The following is a 16,200-nucleotide window of genomic DNA, read 5'->3' as shown; positions in this document are numbered from 1 at the left end:
CTTTTGAACGCAGGTTCTGTGTGAGGGTGACAAATCTGAACTGGAAACCTCTGCTCTTGGACTTGGTCAAAGCTGGGCAGCATGGAGCAGCCTGAACCAAACTGAGGCCACAAAAGGCAGCAAGGGCATTTCTCACAGGGCATATTGTCTTAAACTCAGGTCAGCACCAAAGTTTTCAGCCCGTCCCCTGGATTCCGTCACAATAAAGGAGGTATTTCATGGAATTTTAGAAATTTAGGATCAAGAACGAGAGGGCACACATTTAAAGCGATTTGCAGAAGAAGCAAATGTGACGTGAGAAAAAACTTTTCCACACAATGAGTCGTTCGGGTCTGGGATGCACTGCCTGGAAGTGCAGTGGAGACAGGTTCAATCGAGGCATTCATGAGGGCATTAGATGATTATTTGAATAGAAACAAGGTGCAGGGGTATGGGGAAAAGGCAGGGCAATGACACTAGGTCATAATTTGGAGAGCCGGTGCAGACACGATGGGCCGAATGGCCTCCTGTGCCGTTAAGATTCTGTGATTCCGTGATTACTGCACAGGAGTCCATTCGGCCCCTGTGGTGTGCTGTCAGCTGTAATCTCAGCCCGCCCAGATCATTTTAAATTCCTCCTGTTCAGATATTCCACTCCCTTTTGATCCACCGCTCTCCTCTGCCATTTCAGATTCCCTAAATCAACCCAATTTCACTTCCCCAATTTCAGGCCCCTAAATTCATATTCCCCCCACCTCTTTTCATCATGCCCTGATTTCAGATCCCCCCAAATTCAGTCCTGATTTCTGACCCCGATTTGAAATTCTCCTGATTTCAGACTCTGATCCCAATTTCTACCCTTCCAATTTCAGATCTCGTCACTTCAGAATTGCCCTTTATTGGCAACCCTTGAGTTCAGACTTTGCCAAATTCAACCCCCTGATTTCAGCCCCACCGATTTACCCCCTGTAAGTTCATCCCGTTACCAGCAACTCCTCTCTCAGGGCCTCACCCAGCCCTGGTGGAAATTCTAGATCCCTGTCTTCATCTCTCTCCATTCCCCAACGCTGATATTTCAGAGACTCTTCCTGATCCCCAAGCTCCATGATTCCCAACTCCTCCCCCAACCCCCCCCCCCACTGTACTTCACACACAAATATGGGGTGGAATCTGGTTCTGTCTCATCTTATAGATCCTGGATAAGTGCACTCCAGCTGTACCTTCACCCGGACCAGAATTTTAAAAATTTAGTTCTTAACGCTCTTTCTTGGAACGTGGCACCGCTAGCAAGGGCTGCCATTTATTGCCCTTTCTTTGTTGCCCTTGAGAAGGTGGTGGTTGTCTTGACTTGTGTTCAGGGTCTATATGGAGTTTCTTAAGGGTTTGCCTGTTACCCTAAAACTGCTAACATAGGCTGTTATTTGTAAAAAAAACATTCTTGTTTATTTACAGATTTATGTACATCTCAGTACCCTAATGAGGGTGTACTTCTGCTTCCCACTCAATCGCTGTTACATAATCATGTGACACATGCATCATGAGAACATGCATCATAATTTCATCAGTAGTTACATCAGTATCAGGTGCTCCTGATGTTAACCCTTTACTCTGCATCTCCCCCCAAATCTTTATCCTAAATATATACTTGCTCCTACGTCTACCCCTGAAGTCTCAGACTTCACAGGGTTAGTCTCTGGTGCCTTGACCAATCTCCCTGATCTGGTCCTGATTTCGTTTTGAAGTTGAGGATGAACTGCACTCTCTCATCGTTCGATAGGAGTGTCTTACACCTGGGTGGTTGTAGAGTTTCTATCTGGTTCCTTGTCTCCGTCCGGTTATGGAGAGAATGTCCAAGGTTCCATTGGTTCCTTCCCAATGATATCAAGGTCTTCAGTTCCTTCTGATATTTGTCTGGTCCGTCTCAATTCTGTAAGATCTCGATTGTGGAGCTCTTTCTATGACAATACCTCCTTTCTGTTGCTCTCGCATCCACGCTCTCTCACCAGGCTGAGGCATTTTCAAGTTTCCTGCTCTGTGCCTGAAGTTGAAATTATGAGCTTAACTGTCTGTTTGTTGTTCCACATATTCCCTAACTCTCTCATGATCATCTGAGGTAATGTTGGGTTGCAGTGTTTGTTGTACAGCTGGAAGTTGTGTTTGCAGTCGCCTTCCCATCAATGGTTCTGATAGTGAGAACCCATTTTTTAGTGGCGAGGTTCTGTAGTTAAGAAGGGCTAAGTTAATATCTTCGTTCTTTTTCATCAATTCCTTGACTGTTCAAACTCCTCTTTCTGCTTCTCCATTCGACTGAGGATACCTAGGCAAACTAGTCACGTGCATGAAACCATATTCCTTGCAAAGTTAGGAAACAGCTCGTTAGCAAACTGAGGACTGTCGTCTGACACCACAACGTCTGGTACGCAATGTATCGCAAAGATTCCTTTTAGTGATGTAATGATTGCCTCTCAGCCTATTCACTTCGAACCATCTGGAGTAATCATCAATGACAATGATGAAAACTTTACCTTTAAACTCAAATGAATCCATTCCCAGGCATTGCCCTGGCCTTGAAGGAAAAGTGGAGGGTGCCAGTGGTTCACTCTGGCTTTTCACTGCACACGTAAAGCAATTTGTGATTAACTCTTCAATGGAATGACTGATGCCTGGTTACCAGACTGACTCCTTCTTGGGCTCCTGCTTGGCATTTTGCTATCCCCAAGTGACCTTGATGTATTTTTTGGAGATTAGCAAGTCAAAGTGTTTTAGGGGTGACTAGTCTGTCATTAAAAACTAAGAAACTGTCGATGATTGTGAGAAGTTTTCTCTGTTCTAAGAATTGGCTAAACTCTGGGTTGTTTGGATTATAATCTGGCCATCTGTTCTGGCAATACTCTTTCATTTTGATGCACTTTTTGTCCTGCTGTTGTACTTGCTTAATCTCTTGTAATCTCTTTTCCATGGCTAGTAAGTGTTTAATAATGAGCAAAGTATCTGCTCCCACTTCCTCAATAAAATTTAAACCTTCCAGTTTGACTCCTCCCACTGGTATTCCTGATAGTGCATCTGTTGTCATCTGGTACTTCCCTTGAACTTACTCAGTAACTAAATTGTATCTCATGAGGCTCAGTCTAAAATGTTGAATTCGAGGCAGTGTTTTTTGAAATTTCCTTTAGGTTAAGAAGAGTTACCAAAGGTTTGTGTTCGGTTTCAATTTTAAACCTTAACCCATGACGTAATCCGAGAACTTCTCATAGGCCCATGTGGCTGCTAATGCTTCATTCTCAATGGTTCCTACCTCTTCTCTGTGTTTGTGAGAGATCTTGAGGTGTAATAAACTGATCTACTTTGTCCATCTTTTTGAACTTGAAACAGCAGTGTGCCCAAGCCTGTAGATGATGCATCTGCTGCTGCAATTGTTGGCAATTCTGGATTGTAGTGCGCTAGCATTTATGATGAAAATAGGAGATTTTTGATCTTGTCAAAAGCATTTTGTTGGTCCATGTTCATGCACCGCTGTCGACTTTGTCTCAACAGCTGTTGTAACGGCTTGTTGATTTCCACCAAGTTTGGTAGGAACTTGCCCACTTGATTGACCATCCCAAGGAATCTTTGTAATTCTGTGATGTTTTTAGGCTGTGGGGGCTTTCTAACCCCCTTGATTTTCTGTAGATCGGCAGTAATTCCCAAAGCTTGCACAATGTGGCCTAAGAATTTTATCATAGGCTTTGCAAATTCACATTTGTCATTTAATATTAAACCTGCTCCTTGTAGAACTTTGAGGACTGCTCTCATTCGACAGATATGTTCTTCCCTCAATGAACCTTGTACTGAAATGTCGCCCTTGGCATATTGCTCCCCTTTGTCTTCCAGGGTCTGAGACATCGTTCTTTGGAATATCTCAGGTGTAGAAGCAATGCAGAATGGTAACCTTTTAAAATAAAAATGACCAAATGGGGCGATAAAAATAGTTAACAATCTGGATTTATTGCCCAGAGGCAACTCCAAAAGTCACTGTAAGCATCTAATTTTGTGAAGAGGGTGCTTTTTGCTAATTTGGCAAGACTTTCATCCATTGATGTCATCAGGTGGATTTTGTGCTCGACTGGCTTATTTAATTGAGTCAAGTCCAGATTCTAATTGAATGATTAGGCGTTGGTACTGTGACCGTTCTAGAACACCACTTTGTCAGTATGGTTATTGGAGAGATGACCCCTTATTGTAACATGTGTTCAATCTCGCTCTTGATTTTGTCTAAGAGTGGGTGAGGGATCATCCTTGCTGTGAAGAGACATATAGGCTTAACATCCGCACTTAGGTTTACATGATATTCTGACTTTAGCTTTCCTAAGCTTCAAAATGGGGATGGAAATTCATTTCTGAATACATTACTAGACTGCTTGTCTGCAATTTTCTCAACCTTGTAAATCAGCCTCAATTGCAAGCATGCTTTCCTGCTCAGTAATGATGACTCCAGGTTCTGTATAACATACATAAGACCATAAGACATAGGAGCAGAAATTCGGCCATTCGGCCCATCGAGTTTGCTCCACCATTCAATCATGGCTGATAAGTTTCTCAACCCCATTCTCCTGCCTTCTCCCCGTAACATTTGATCCCCTTACCAATCAAGAACCTATCTATCTCGGTCTTAAATACACTCAATGACCTGGCCTCCACAGCCTTCTGTGGCAATGAATTCCATAGATTTACCACTCTCTGGCTAAAGAAGTTTCTCCTCATCTCTGTTCTAAAAGGTCTTCCCTTTACTCTGAGGCTGTGGGTTCTAGTCCCTCCTACTAATGGAAACATCTTCCCCACATCCACACTATCTAGGCCTTTCAGTATTCTGTAAGTTTCAATCAGATCCCCCCTCATCCTTCTAAACTCCATCAAGTATAGACCCAGAATCCTCAAACGTTCCTCATATGTTAAGCCTTTCATTCCTGGGATTGTTCTCGTGAACCTCCTCTGGACCCTCTCCAGGGCCAGCACATCCTTCCTGAGATACAGGGCCCAAAATCGCTCACAATATTCTAAATGTGGTCTGACCAGAGCCTTATAAAGCCTCAGCAGCACATCCCTGCTTTTATATTCCAGTCCTCTCAAAATAAATGCCAACATTGCATTTGCCTTCCTAACTACCAACTCAACCTGCAAGTTAACCTTAAGAGAATCCTGGACTAGGACTCCCAAGTCCCTTTGCATTCCAGATTTCTGAATTCTCTCCCCATTTAGAAAATAGTCTATGCCTCTATTCTTCCTACCAAAGTGCATGACCTCACACTTACCCACGTTGTATTCCATCTGCCACTTCTTTGCTCATTCTCCTAACCTGTCCAAATCCTTCTGCAGCCTCCCTGCCTCCTCAATACTACCTGTCCCTCCACCTATCTTTGTATCATCTGCAAACTTAGCCAAGATGCCCTCAGTTCCTTCATCTAGATCATTAATGTATAAAGTGAAAAGTTGTGGTCCCAACACTGACCCCTGCGGAACTCCACAAGTCACCGCCCGCCATCCTGAGAAGGACCCCCTTATCCCCACTCTCTGCCTCCTGCCAGACAGCCAATCTTCTATCCATGCTAGTACCTTGCCTCTAACACCATGGGCTCTTATCTTACTGAGCAGCCTCCTGTGCGGCACCTTGTCAAAGGCCTTCTGGAAGTCCAAGTAGATAACATCCATTGGCTCTCTTTTGTCTAACCTACTCGTTACCTCCTCAAAGAATTCTAACAGATTTGTCAGGCATGACCTCCCCTTGATGAAACCATGCTGACTTTGCCCTATTTTATCATGCACTTCCAAGTATTCTGAAATCTCATCCTTAATAATGGACTCTAAAATCTTACCAATGACTGAGGTCAGGCTAATCGGCCTGTAATTTCCCGTCTTTTGCCTCACTCCCTTCTTAAACAGGGGGGTTACATTAGCGATTTTCCAGTCCTCTGGGACCCTCCCTGACTCCAGTGATTCCTGAAAGATCACCACTAACGCCTCCACTATCTCTTCAGCTATCTCCTTCAGAACTCTGGGGTGTAATCCATCTGGCCCAGGTGATTTATCCACCTTCAGACCTTTCAGTTTTCCTAGCACCTTCTCCTTGATAATGGCCACCATTACTAAACGGAGGTTGAATAATTTCCTTATCCTTGTATCTTAATTTTGCCATGGGTTGGCCTTTAACTTTCAGTGTAGTCCCTCTGGGAACTTTCAACTGGATGGAGAATGGCTGCAACATGATATTCTTAAGCCACTTTACTTCAGATAATACTGAAACCCCTGCCCCAGTATCTAGCTTGAATTCTGTGGGGTGACCATCAACTTCTAATTTAATGCTCCATTAATTATCTTCTGTTGCATTAACTTCTCCTAGAAAGGCTCTTCCACTTCTTGAATTTGATTTGGTCTTGTTATTTTCTCTTTCCTCCTGTGAGCTACTTGTATTTTTGATGGGCAGACATTTTTAAAGTGTCCTAACTTTCCACAGTTGTGGCACTCTGTTTCCCCCTGCTGGGCGTTCTTCCGGCTTGTGCAGGGTTTTCCTGCCACCCCGAGAGCATCTCAAGATGGCGGTTTTTTTCTGTGATTCTGTGAATCATAAGGGTTTATCATGCTGTCATGGGCTTTTGCTTCACTGAACTTTCTCTTTTTTTCCAAGGGACATTACTTTCTCCACGAATGACCACTCTGTTTAGCTTCCTGAGCGTGGGCGGTCTGTCACACTATTTGCACTGCCTTTGTGAGAGTTAAATCTTCCCTCATTTGCAAGAGATCTGACAGGGTTTCATCTAAGACTCCAGCCACTCTGTGATCACATATTAATTCATCTCTGAGGATCCCATAGTTGCTATTCTCCACCAGCCAGTACAGGTCATTTATAAATGAATCCATATGTTTGCCCGGTTTTTGTTTCCTCTTATTAAATTTTGCTCGTTCAATGATTACATTTTTTTGAACACTGAAGTACATCAAATGCCTGGAGGATTTCATCATATGAGATTGAAGCCTCACTGACTCCCTGTCTCATTATTACATCATCTGCAATAGCCCGTACTGCATAGAGAAAAGTACTGACCATTTTTATTCATTCATGGGATGTGGGCTTCACTGGCTGGGCCAGCATTTATTTCCCATTCCTAGTCGCCGTTGATAAGGTGGTGGTGAGCTGCCTTCGTGAACCGCTGCAGTTCACATGGTGTAGGTACACCTACAGTGCTGTTAGGAAGGGAGTTCCAGGATTTTGACCCAGTGACAGCCAAGGAACGGTGACATATTTCTAAGTCAGGATGGTGAGTGACTTGGTGGGGAACTTCCAGGTGGTGGTGTTCCCATCTATCTGCTTCTAGATGGTAGTGATCGTGGGTTTGGAAGGCGCTGCCTAAGGAGGTTTGGTGAATTCCTACAGTGCATCTTGTAGATGGTACACACTGCTGCTACTGTGTGTCGGTGTGAATGTTTGTGGATGTGGTGCCAATCAAGCTTTGTCCTGGACGGTGTCAAGCTTCTTGAGTGTTGTGGGAACTGCACTCATCCAGGCAAGTGGGAAATATTCCATCACACTCCTGACTTATGCCTTGTAGATTATGGATAGGCTTTGGGGAGTCAGGAGGTGAGTTACTCATTACAGAATCCCTACCCTCTGACCTGCTCTTGTAGCCACAGTATTTATATGGCTAGTCCAGTTCAGTTTCTGGTCAATAATAACCCCCAGGATGTTGATAGTGGGAGATTCAGTGATGGTAATGCCATTGAATGTCAAGGAGCGATGGTTAGATTCTCTCTTGTTGGAGATGGTCATTGCCTGGCACTTTTGTGGTGTGAATGTTACTTGCCACTTATCAGCCCAAACCTGGATATTGTCCAGGTCTTGCTGCATTTGGATATGGACTGCTTCAGTATCTGAGGAGTCACGAATGGTGCTGAACATTGTGCAATCATCAGCGAACATCCCCAATTTTGATCTTACGATGGAAGGAAGGTCATTGATGAAGCAGCTGAGGATGATTGGGCCTTAGGACACTACCCTGAGGAACTCCTGCAGTGATGTCCTGGAGTTGAGATGACTGACCTCCAACAACCACAGCCATCTTCATCTGTGCTAGGTACAACTCCAACCAATGGAGAGTTCAAGAAGGTCTCATCCCCCATCCCCACCCTGTTTCTTCCCCCTCCCTTTTGTTTTTTTCAATAATTTATATAGATTTTTCTTTTCTCACCTATTTCCATTATTTTAAAATCTACAACTAATACCTTGTCAGTCTTTCCACCCCACCCCTACTGGGGCTGTACCTTGAGTGTCCTGCCATCCATTCTTAATTAGCACATTTTCTTAGATAATATCACCACCTTCAACACCTCTTTGATCCTTTTGTCTGTGACATCTTTTGATTATCTGCTCCTATCACTGCTTGCTTGTCCCTACAACCACCCCGCCCCCCTCAACTTTCTTCCCCCCCCCACCTTAAACCAGCTTATATTTCACCCCTCTCGTAACTATACTCAGTTCTGTTGAAGGGTCGTGAGGACTCGAAACATCGACTCTTTTCTTCTCCACCGATGCTGCCAGACCTGCTGAGTTTTTCCAGGTAATTCTGTTTTTGTTTTGGATTTCCAGCATCTGTAGTAGTTTTTTGTTTTTATTATAATGGAGAGTTTTCCCCTGATTCCCACTGACTCCAGTTTTGCTAGGGCTCCTTGTTGCCACACTTGGTCAAATGTGGCCTTGATGACAAGGGCAGTCACCCTCACCTCACCTCTGGAGTTCAGCTCTCTTGTCCATGTTTGAACCAAGGCTGTAATGAGGTCAGAAGCTGAGTGGCCCTGGCAGAGCCCAAACTGAGCATCAGTGAGCAGGTTATTGCTAAGCAGTGCTGCTTGATAGCACTGATCTATGTCCAGACAGCAGTAATCCAGATCACAGTTAAATACCCAAACTTCTGAAGCAGCAACAGATCCAGAGTTTAGGGTAAGCATGGAGTCTACATTGTCACTCCCAGAGCCTGAGATCTGGTGGGAAGTAGAAGTACAACCTCAGATACACTATTGATATGTATATCCATTTCCAGGTGAGTTCATGCTTTTCTCCCTATCCTTTTCCAAGGATGCAGAGGTCTCTCAGGTCTGCTGTCTTCTTTCGAGTTTTCCTGGGTCTTTATGCTCTGTCCGCTGCCACCATGTTTTGTCTTGAGTTCAGGGTCTAGCTGGAGTTTCTTTTGGTTTTGTCTGTTACCCTAAAAATGCTACCATAGACTATTAATCGTATAAACAAATCTTGTTTATTTACAGATCTATGTACATCTCAATAGTATATCCAAGGTCATACTTCTACTTCCCACCAGATCTCATTTACTTTATCATGTGACCTTGCATCCTAGTTGCACCAGTAGTTACATCAGTATCAGGTGCTCCTGATGTTAACCCTTTAGTCTACAGTGCGGTAGGCCTTCTTGAACCAGTGCAGTCAATGTGGTAAAGATACTCTCACAGTCCTGTTGGGGGGGCATTCCAGGAATTTGTTCCAGCAACAATGAAAGAGTCGGTGACGTTGTTCCCATGCACTTGCTGCCCTCGTCCTTCTAGGTGTTGGAGGTCATGGGTATTGGAGGTGCTGTTGAAGGAGCCTTGGTGGGTTGATGCAATGCATCTTGTAGATAGTACGCACTGCAACTGCAGTACACCAGTAGTAAAACAAAATAAAACACTGGCTCCAAACACAGACTGAACTGGCATGTTGGCAAGACATGGTAAAGATTATCACCTAGCCACAGAATGAGACTTAGGCCTCCTAAATATAGTGGGTTCTCATTGTTTATTTAACAAATGCCAAGGGTTGATGGTGGCATAGTGGTAATGTCACTAGACTCATAATCCAGAGGCCCAAGTTCTGGGGACATGGATTCAAATCCAAGGAGCTGGTGAAATTTGAATTCAATTAGTTAAAAAAATCTTGAATATCAAACAACTCTCAAAGATAGTGACCATGACAGCTATCATCAATTGTTGTAAATACTCATCTGGTTCACTAATGTCCTTTAAGGAAATCTGCTGTCCTCATCTGGTCTGGCCTACATGTGACTCCAGTCTCTCAGCAATGTGGTTGGCTCTTAATTGCCCTCTGAAATGGCCCAGCAAGCCAGTCAGTTCAAGGAACATTAGGGATGGGCAACACACGCTGGCCTTGCCAGTGATTCCCACATCCCATGAAAGAATTTTTAAGAAGTGCTGAACTGAACCCAAATTCACGGCAATCCTTGGGCGCACTTGTATCACTCCTTTGTGTATGGGGAGGGGACTCAGGACTGGGGAGGGCTGGGGTCAGTAGGTGATGTTTGTGTTCAGGGATGGGAAATAAATGCTGGCCCAACCAGCGAACTACCTCACTGTCCAGCGGTAAGCCTCTATTGTCCCTCCTTGGTGATCCAGTTGTGCATTTGCATTCATTGTTCGCCAGTGTTCCAGCGGAAGGAGGTGTTTTCTTCACATCCTGGCACTCTAGTGCAGAGCACATATGTATGTCCTGTGGCAGACGAGTCTTTGAGCTTGTGTCACACTCCCTGGAGAAAGCAGATCGGACCCTGTGTCCCACAGGAAGCCTGGGTCAGCACACATTTTTTTTCCAGCCCCTGTTATTTCCTCTCTCTCAGAAGCAAACACAGTTAAGTGCTTTTAGCACAGACCAACTCTGTCAAAACAAATTAAAAACAAGGCCAAGGATTCAAATTTCTAATTGGAGCTACAGCAAGCTTCACATGAAATGCTCTGTTGACCACAGCTTCTAATGAAATAATTACATTTTCCAATTAAACGAGTTGTTAGTTGTCACAAGCTGGTCCCCATGTGACTGTAATTTTTCAACAAGATTCAGGCCAGTTTTTCCAAAGCTTTAGCCTTCCTTCTGCATATGAATCCCCCAAACATGAGAGTGGAGGAGCTGCCAGTTCCTCAGCCTTTTCCCATTGGTGAACAGGATTCTAAGCTTATATATATACATAAAAACAAAAAACTACTGCGGATGCTGGAAATCCAAAACAAAAACAGAATTACCTGGAAAAACTCAGCAGGTCTGGCAGCATCGGCGGAGAAGAAAAGAGGTGACGTTTCGAGTCCTCATGACCCTTCAACAGAACTGAGTAATATTAGGAGAGGGGTGAAATATAAGCTGGTTTAAGGTGTGGGGGGTGGTTGGGGGGAGAGAAGTTGCGGGGGGAGGTGGTTGTAGGGACAAGTAAGCAGTGATAGGAGCAGATAATCAAAAGATGTCACAGACAAAGGAACAAAGAGGTGTTGAAGGTGGTGATATTATCTAAGAGAATGTGCTAATTAAGAATGGATGGCAGGACACTCAAGGTACAGGTCTAGTGGGGGTGCGGTGGAAAGACTGACAGGGCATTACAGGTATAGATTTTAAAATAATGGAAATAGGTGGGAAAAGAAAAATCTATATAAATTATTGGAAAAAACAAAAGGGAGGGGGAAGAAACTGAAAGGGGGTGGGGATGGAGGAGGGAGTTCAAGATCTAAAGCTGTTGAATTCAATATTCAGTCCGGAAGGCTGTAAAGTGCCTAGTCGGAAGATGAGGTGCTGTTCCTCCAGTTTGCGTTGGGCTTCACTAGAACAATGCAGCAAGCCAAGGACAGACATGTGGGCAAGAGAGCAGGGTGGAGTGTTAAAATGGCAAGCAACAAGGAGGTTTGGGTCTTTCTTGCGGACAGACCGCAGGTGTTCTGCAAAGCGGTTGCCCAGTTTATGTTTGGTCTCTCCAATGTAGAGGAGACCGCATTGGGAGCAACGAATGCAGTAGACTAAGTTAGGGGAAATGCAAGTGAAATGCTGCTTCACTTGAAAGGAGTGTTTGGGCCCTTGGACGGTGAGGAGAGAGGAAGTGAAGAGGCAGGTGTTGCATCTTCTGCGTGGGCATGGGGAGGTGCCGTAGGTGGGGGTTGAGGAGTAGGGGGTGATGGAGGAGTGGACCAGGGTTGCTCTGTTTTATACTCCTGCCAAGGAATGAACATAAGAAATAGGAGCTGGAGTAGGCCGTTTGGTGCTTCGAACCTGTTCCACTATTCAATAAGCGGCTGATGATCTACTTCAGCTCATTCCTGCGCTATTCCCATGCTCTTTGACTCCCTTAGCATCCAAAAATTTATCGATCGCTGTCTTGAATATACTCAATGACTGAGCATCCACAGCTCTCTGAGGGTCGAGAACTCCAAAAGATTCACAATCCTTTGAGTGAAGAAATGGCTCCTCATCTCAGCCCTAAATGGCCAACCCCTTATTCTGAGACAGTGACCCCCTGGTGCTGGTAACCCTAACCAAGTGAAAACATCCTCCGAGCTTCTACCCTGTCAAGCCCCTTAAGAATTTTATGTTTCAGTGAGATCACCTCCCATTCTTACAGACTCTAGGGGTAGAATTTTCCGCTTGGAGTGTGGGCACGTGCCCGACCCACTCGAGCGTGAAATAGCGTGTGATGATATCGGGAGAGTGTTCCGATGTCATCACGCACTTGTCCAATATTTCAGTCGGCGGGCACACACAGCAGTGTGACCACCGACAATTAAGAGGCCTATTAAGGGCCTTAAAGTAGCGATTGACAGCGATTTTTCGCTGCCCGTCCAACATTACAGTTGGTGGGCGAGCGAATCGGCCAAGCGGCCTTTGCCTCTTTGAGGAAGCCTCATCCAAGGGGCAGGGTGAGGTTTACGTGATTCATTTTAAAAAAGATTAAAATGTTTTGAAAAGATTTTCAGCATCTGTATGTTGAGGTGTCTCATTCTGAGACACGGACATTGGTTCTGGATTTGACATTCTGTTTTTATTGATTTTAAATTTGTCAGCTGCCTTCAGGGAGCTTTCCTTCCATGCTCTCCCACGCCCGCGCTAACGTCAGTGCTCGCCCTCTTCCCACCTCCACCCCAGCAGTGCTCAGCCTTTCAGTGCACCTTTCAATTGGCCAGCCAGCGTGAAATCGCAGCTGTGGGCCGATAGCAGTCGGCGGGTCTGTTCCACGTGCGCTCCCGGGCCTGCCGATTGCCACCACTTGCCGACCCGAAAATTCTGCCCCTAGGGAATTTAGGATTGTTCCACTCATTCTCTACTGATGGGATAATCCCACCATCTCTGGAATCAGTCTGCTGAATCTTTGCTGCACTCCCTCTAAAGTAGTTATACCTAAAGACTAAAGGCTGACAAGACCCCTGGATCTGATAGCCTCTATCCTAGAGTCTTAGAGGAAGTGGTTGCAGGGATAGTGGACGCATTAGGTGTACTCTTCCAAAATTTCCCAGATTCTGGAAAGGTCCCAAAGGATTGGAAAATTGCAAATGTAACAACACAATTCAAGAAAGGAGGGAGACAGGAAGCAGGAAACTATTGGGCAGTTCGTCTAACATCCGTCATTGGGAAAATGCTAGAATCCATTATTAAAGAGGTAGTAACAAGACATCTAGAAAATCGTAGTACAACCAAGCAGAGTCAACATGGTTTTGTGAAAGGGAAATTGTGTTTGACAAATTTATTAGAGTTCTTTGAGGATGTAACAGGCAGGGTGGATAAAGGGGAACCAGTAGATGTAGTGAATTTGGATTTCCAAAAGGCATTTGAGGTGTCACATAAAAGGTTACAGTGCAAGAAAAGAGCTCATGATATTGGGGATAATACATTAGCATGTATAGAGGATTGGCTAGCTAATAGGAAACAGAGCTTTGGATTTCACATAGGGGGAGTATTGCTCGCCCACCTCCCCTCTCCCCCAACCCAGCTCCCACTCACTGCTGCAAGAATCGGCCAGCTGCCAATGTGCCAAAAAGAAGCCCACCCCATAGCCATTATGTGCTGCTGGCAGGCTAAACAGGCTGAGAGTGGGACTTCCACCCCTCAATGGGAGGAAGCTCCTGATTGGCTGGCAGCTCTATCAGTCCCAGCAGCACCGGAACTAAGTAGTGGATACTACTGGGAGTGCAAGCAGGCCCACAAAGAAGGCAGCCCTGGCACCCAGCCACACGCAAGTCAGGGGTCATGGACGGGAAGGGATAGGGCAGACTAGGGAGTGGGTGGGAGGTTGGGAGGACCTGTTTTGAAGGCCAAGTGAGGGGAAACAAAGGGGGAGGAGTAACATCTTGCTGGGTGGGGGATGCCTCGATGCACAAAGGGCATTCCCCAAATGTTATGCCCCCCTTCCTTCCTGCCTTTACAAATTTTTTTAAAAGAATTGTCTACCCACTTCCGCCTAACTGCCTACCATTTTATTGTCTGGGCAGCATATTTTCCAAGTCAATTGACTTGTTAGCAACTCAATTGACCCTTAATTATTTATTTTAAAATGGCAGTCTGGTTGTTGACTTCAGTACCTTCCCGTCTATTGTTTTATGGTCTTAAGAATGATCAACCTAAACGGAGTTGATGTATTTGGTGACTACTTTGGTGCCTTCGGAGACGGCATGTTTGGCCAGTTCCCCTGGCAGCATGAGGCGGACAGCGCTCTGGATCTCCCTGGCCAAGATGGTGTGGGGCTCGTTGTAGTGAATGAGGTGTGAAGCCTCGGAGGCGATGCGATCAAAAATGTCGACAACGAAGGAATTCATAACACTCATGGCCCTGGACGACATCCTGGTGGAAGGGTGGATCTGGGTCAGCATCCTGTACACGTAAGTGGAATAGCTCTGCTTGCGAGATTTCCTCCACTCCTTGGGCGGCTTCTTGGTGACTTTAATCAGCCACAGCTTTGACACCTTGTGGAACGCACCGCCCTTAGGTGCAGCCGCCACCTCAGGCATTCCAATCAATTTGGACCAACTCAAATCAACTCAATCTACTGTGTTATGGGGGAACACATCGGGGATGGATGGGAAGATGGTGGGCTTGCCACCCTCATATTCTACATAAGCCCCTCTCCACCCCAATCCCCGGCCGAAAACAAGCCCAGCAAGGTACCGTCAAATCCAGCCCAGGGCGTTGTGTTAAATGGGTCATTTTCAGGTTGGCACACTGTGACTTGTGGAGTGCTGCAGGGATCAGTGCTGGGGCCTCAACTATTTACCATCTATATTAATGACTTGGATGAAGGGACAGAGTGCATTGTAGCCAAATTTGCTGATGATGCAAAGATAGGCAGGAAAGCAAGTCTGTGAGGAGGATACAAAAATCCCCAAGGGGATATATAGATAGGTTAAGTGAATGGGCAAAAGCTTGGCAGATGGTGTATAATGTGGATAAATATTAGGTTTTCCACTTTGGCAGGAAGAATAGAAAAGCAGAATATTATTTACATGATAATACATACAATAATATTGTAAATGGAGAGAGACTGTAGAATGCTGCAGTACAGAGGGATCTGGGTGTCTTTGTACATGGATCAAAAAGTTCAGCATGCAGGTGCAGCAAGCAATTAGGAAGGCAAATGGAACGTTGGCCTTTATTGCAAGGGAGATGGCATATTTATTTTATTCTTTCACAGGATGTGGGCATCACTGACTAGGCCAGCATTTATTGCCCATCTCTAATTGCCTAATAAATCCCTAATAAAAATGTATAAATGTAGGTAACTCTTGCTATAGTTGTACAGGGCATTGGTGAGACCGCACCTGGAATACTGTGTACAGTTTTGGTCTGTATACTTAAGGAGGGATAGACTTACATTGGAAGCAGTTCAGAGAAGGTTCACTCAGCTGATTCCTGGGGGAAGGAATTGTCTTATGAGAAAAAGTTGAACAGGTTGGGCCTATACTCATTGGAGTAGAAGAATGAGAGATGATTTTTTTGAAACGTATAAGATTCTGAGGGGGCTTGGCAGGGTAGATGTTGGGAGGGTGTTCCCTCTCGTGGGGAATCGAGAGCAAGGAGGCACAGTTTAAAAATAAGGGGTCGCCCATTTAAAATGGGGATGAGGAGAAATTTCTTCTCTCAGTGGGTGGTTACTCTTTGGAATTCTCTTCCACAGAGAGCAGTGGAGGCTGCGCGATTGAATATATTCAAGGCTGAGTTAGACAGATTTTAGATCAAAAGGGAGTTGAGGGTTATGGGAGACAGGCAGGAAAGTGGAGTGAAGGCCACAATCTGATCAGTCATGATCTTACTGAATGGTGGAGGGGGCTCAATGGGCTGAATGGCCTCTCCTATTTCTTATGACCTTATGATCCTTCCTTAGGTAAGGTGACCTAACCCCTAACCCACCCATCCACACCCTCTGCAATCTGCACTACAAACAAGGACAATGGCAG

At 45.1% G+C, this 16,200-nt stretch overlaps 1 protein-coding gene across 1 annotated transcript; it reads right to left on the bottom strand.

Annotated features, from left to right (window-relative positions):
- Nucleotides 1-12,067: 12,067 nt before the first annotated feature.
- LOC144690020 (histone H2B type 1-L-like) lies at nucleotides 12,068-14,757 on the bottom strand. Its single transcript, XM_078557552.1, has 2 exons — nucleotides 14,458-14,757; nucleotides 12,068-12,172 (listed from the first exon to the last, which is right to left on the bottom strand). Exons 1-2 carry the CDS (start codon nucleotides 14,755-14,757, stop codon nucleotides 12,068-12,070), a joined length of 405 nt encoding a protein of 134 aa, XP_078413678.1.
- Between the last annotated feature and the right edge of the window lie 1,443 nt (nucleotides 14,758-16,200).

Source organism: Cetorhinus maximus, chromosome 14 (assembly GCF_964194155.1).
Source record: "Cetorhinus maximus chromosome 14, sCetMax3.hap1.1, whole genome shotgun sequence".
Classification (NCBI taxonomy): domain Eukaryota; kingdom Metazoa; phylum Chordata; class Chondrichthyes; order Lamniformes; family Cetorhinidae; genus Cetorhinus; species Cetorhinus maximus.
Note: the sequence above shows the minus strand (reverse complement) of the source record. Positions and strands in the feature narration are given on the sequence as shown.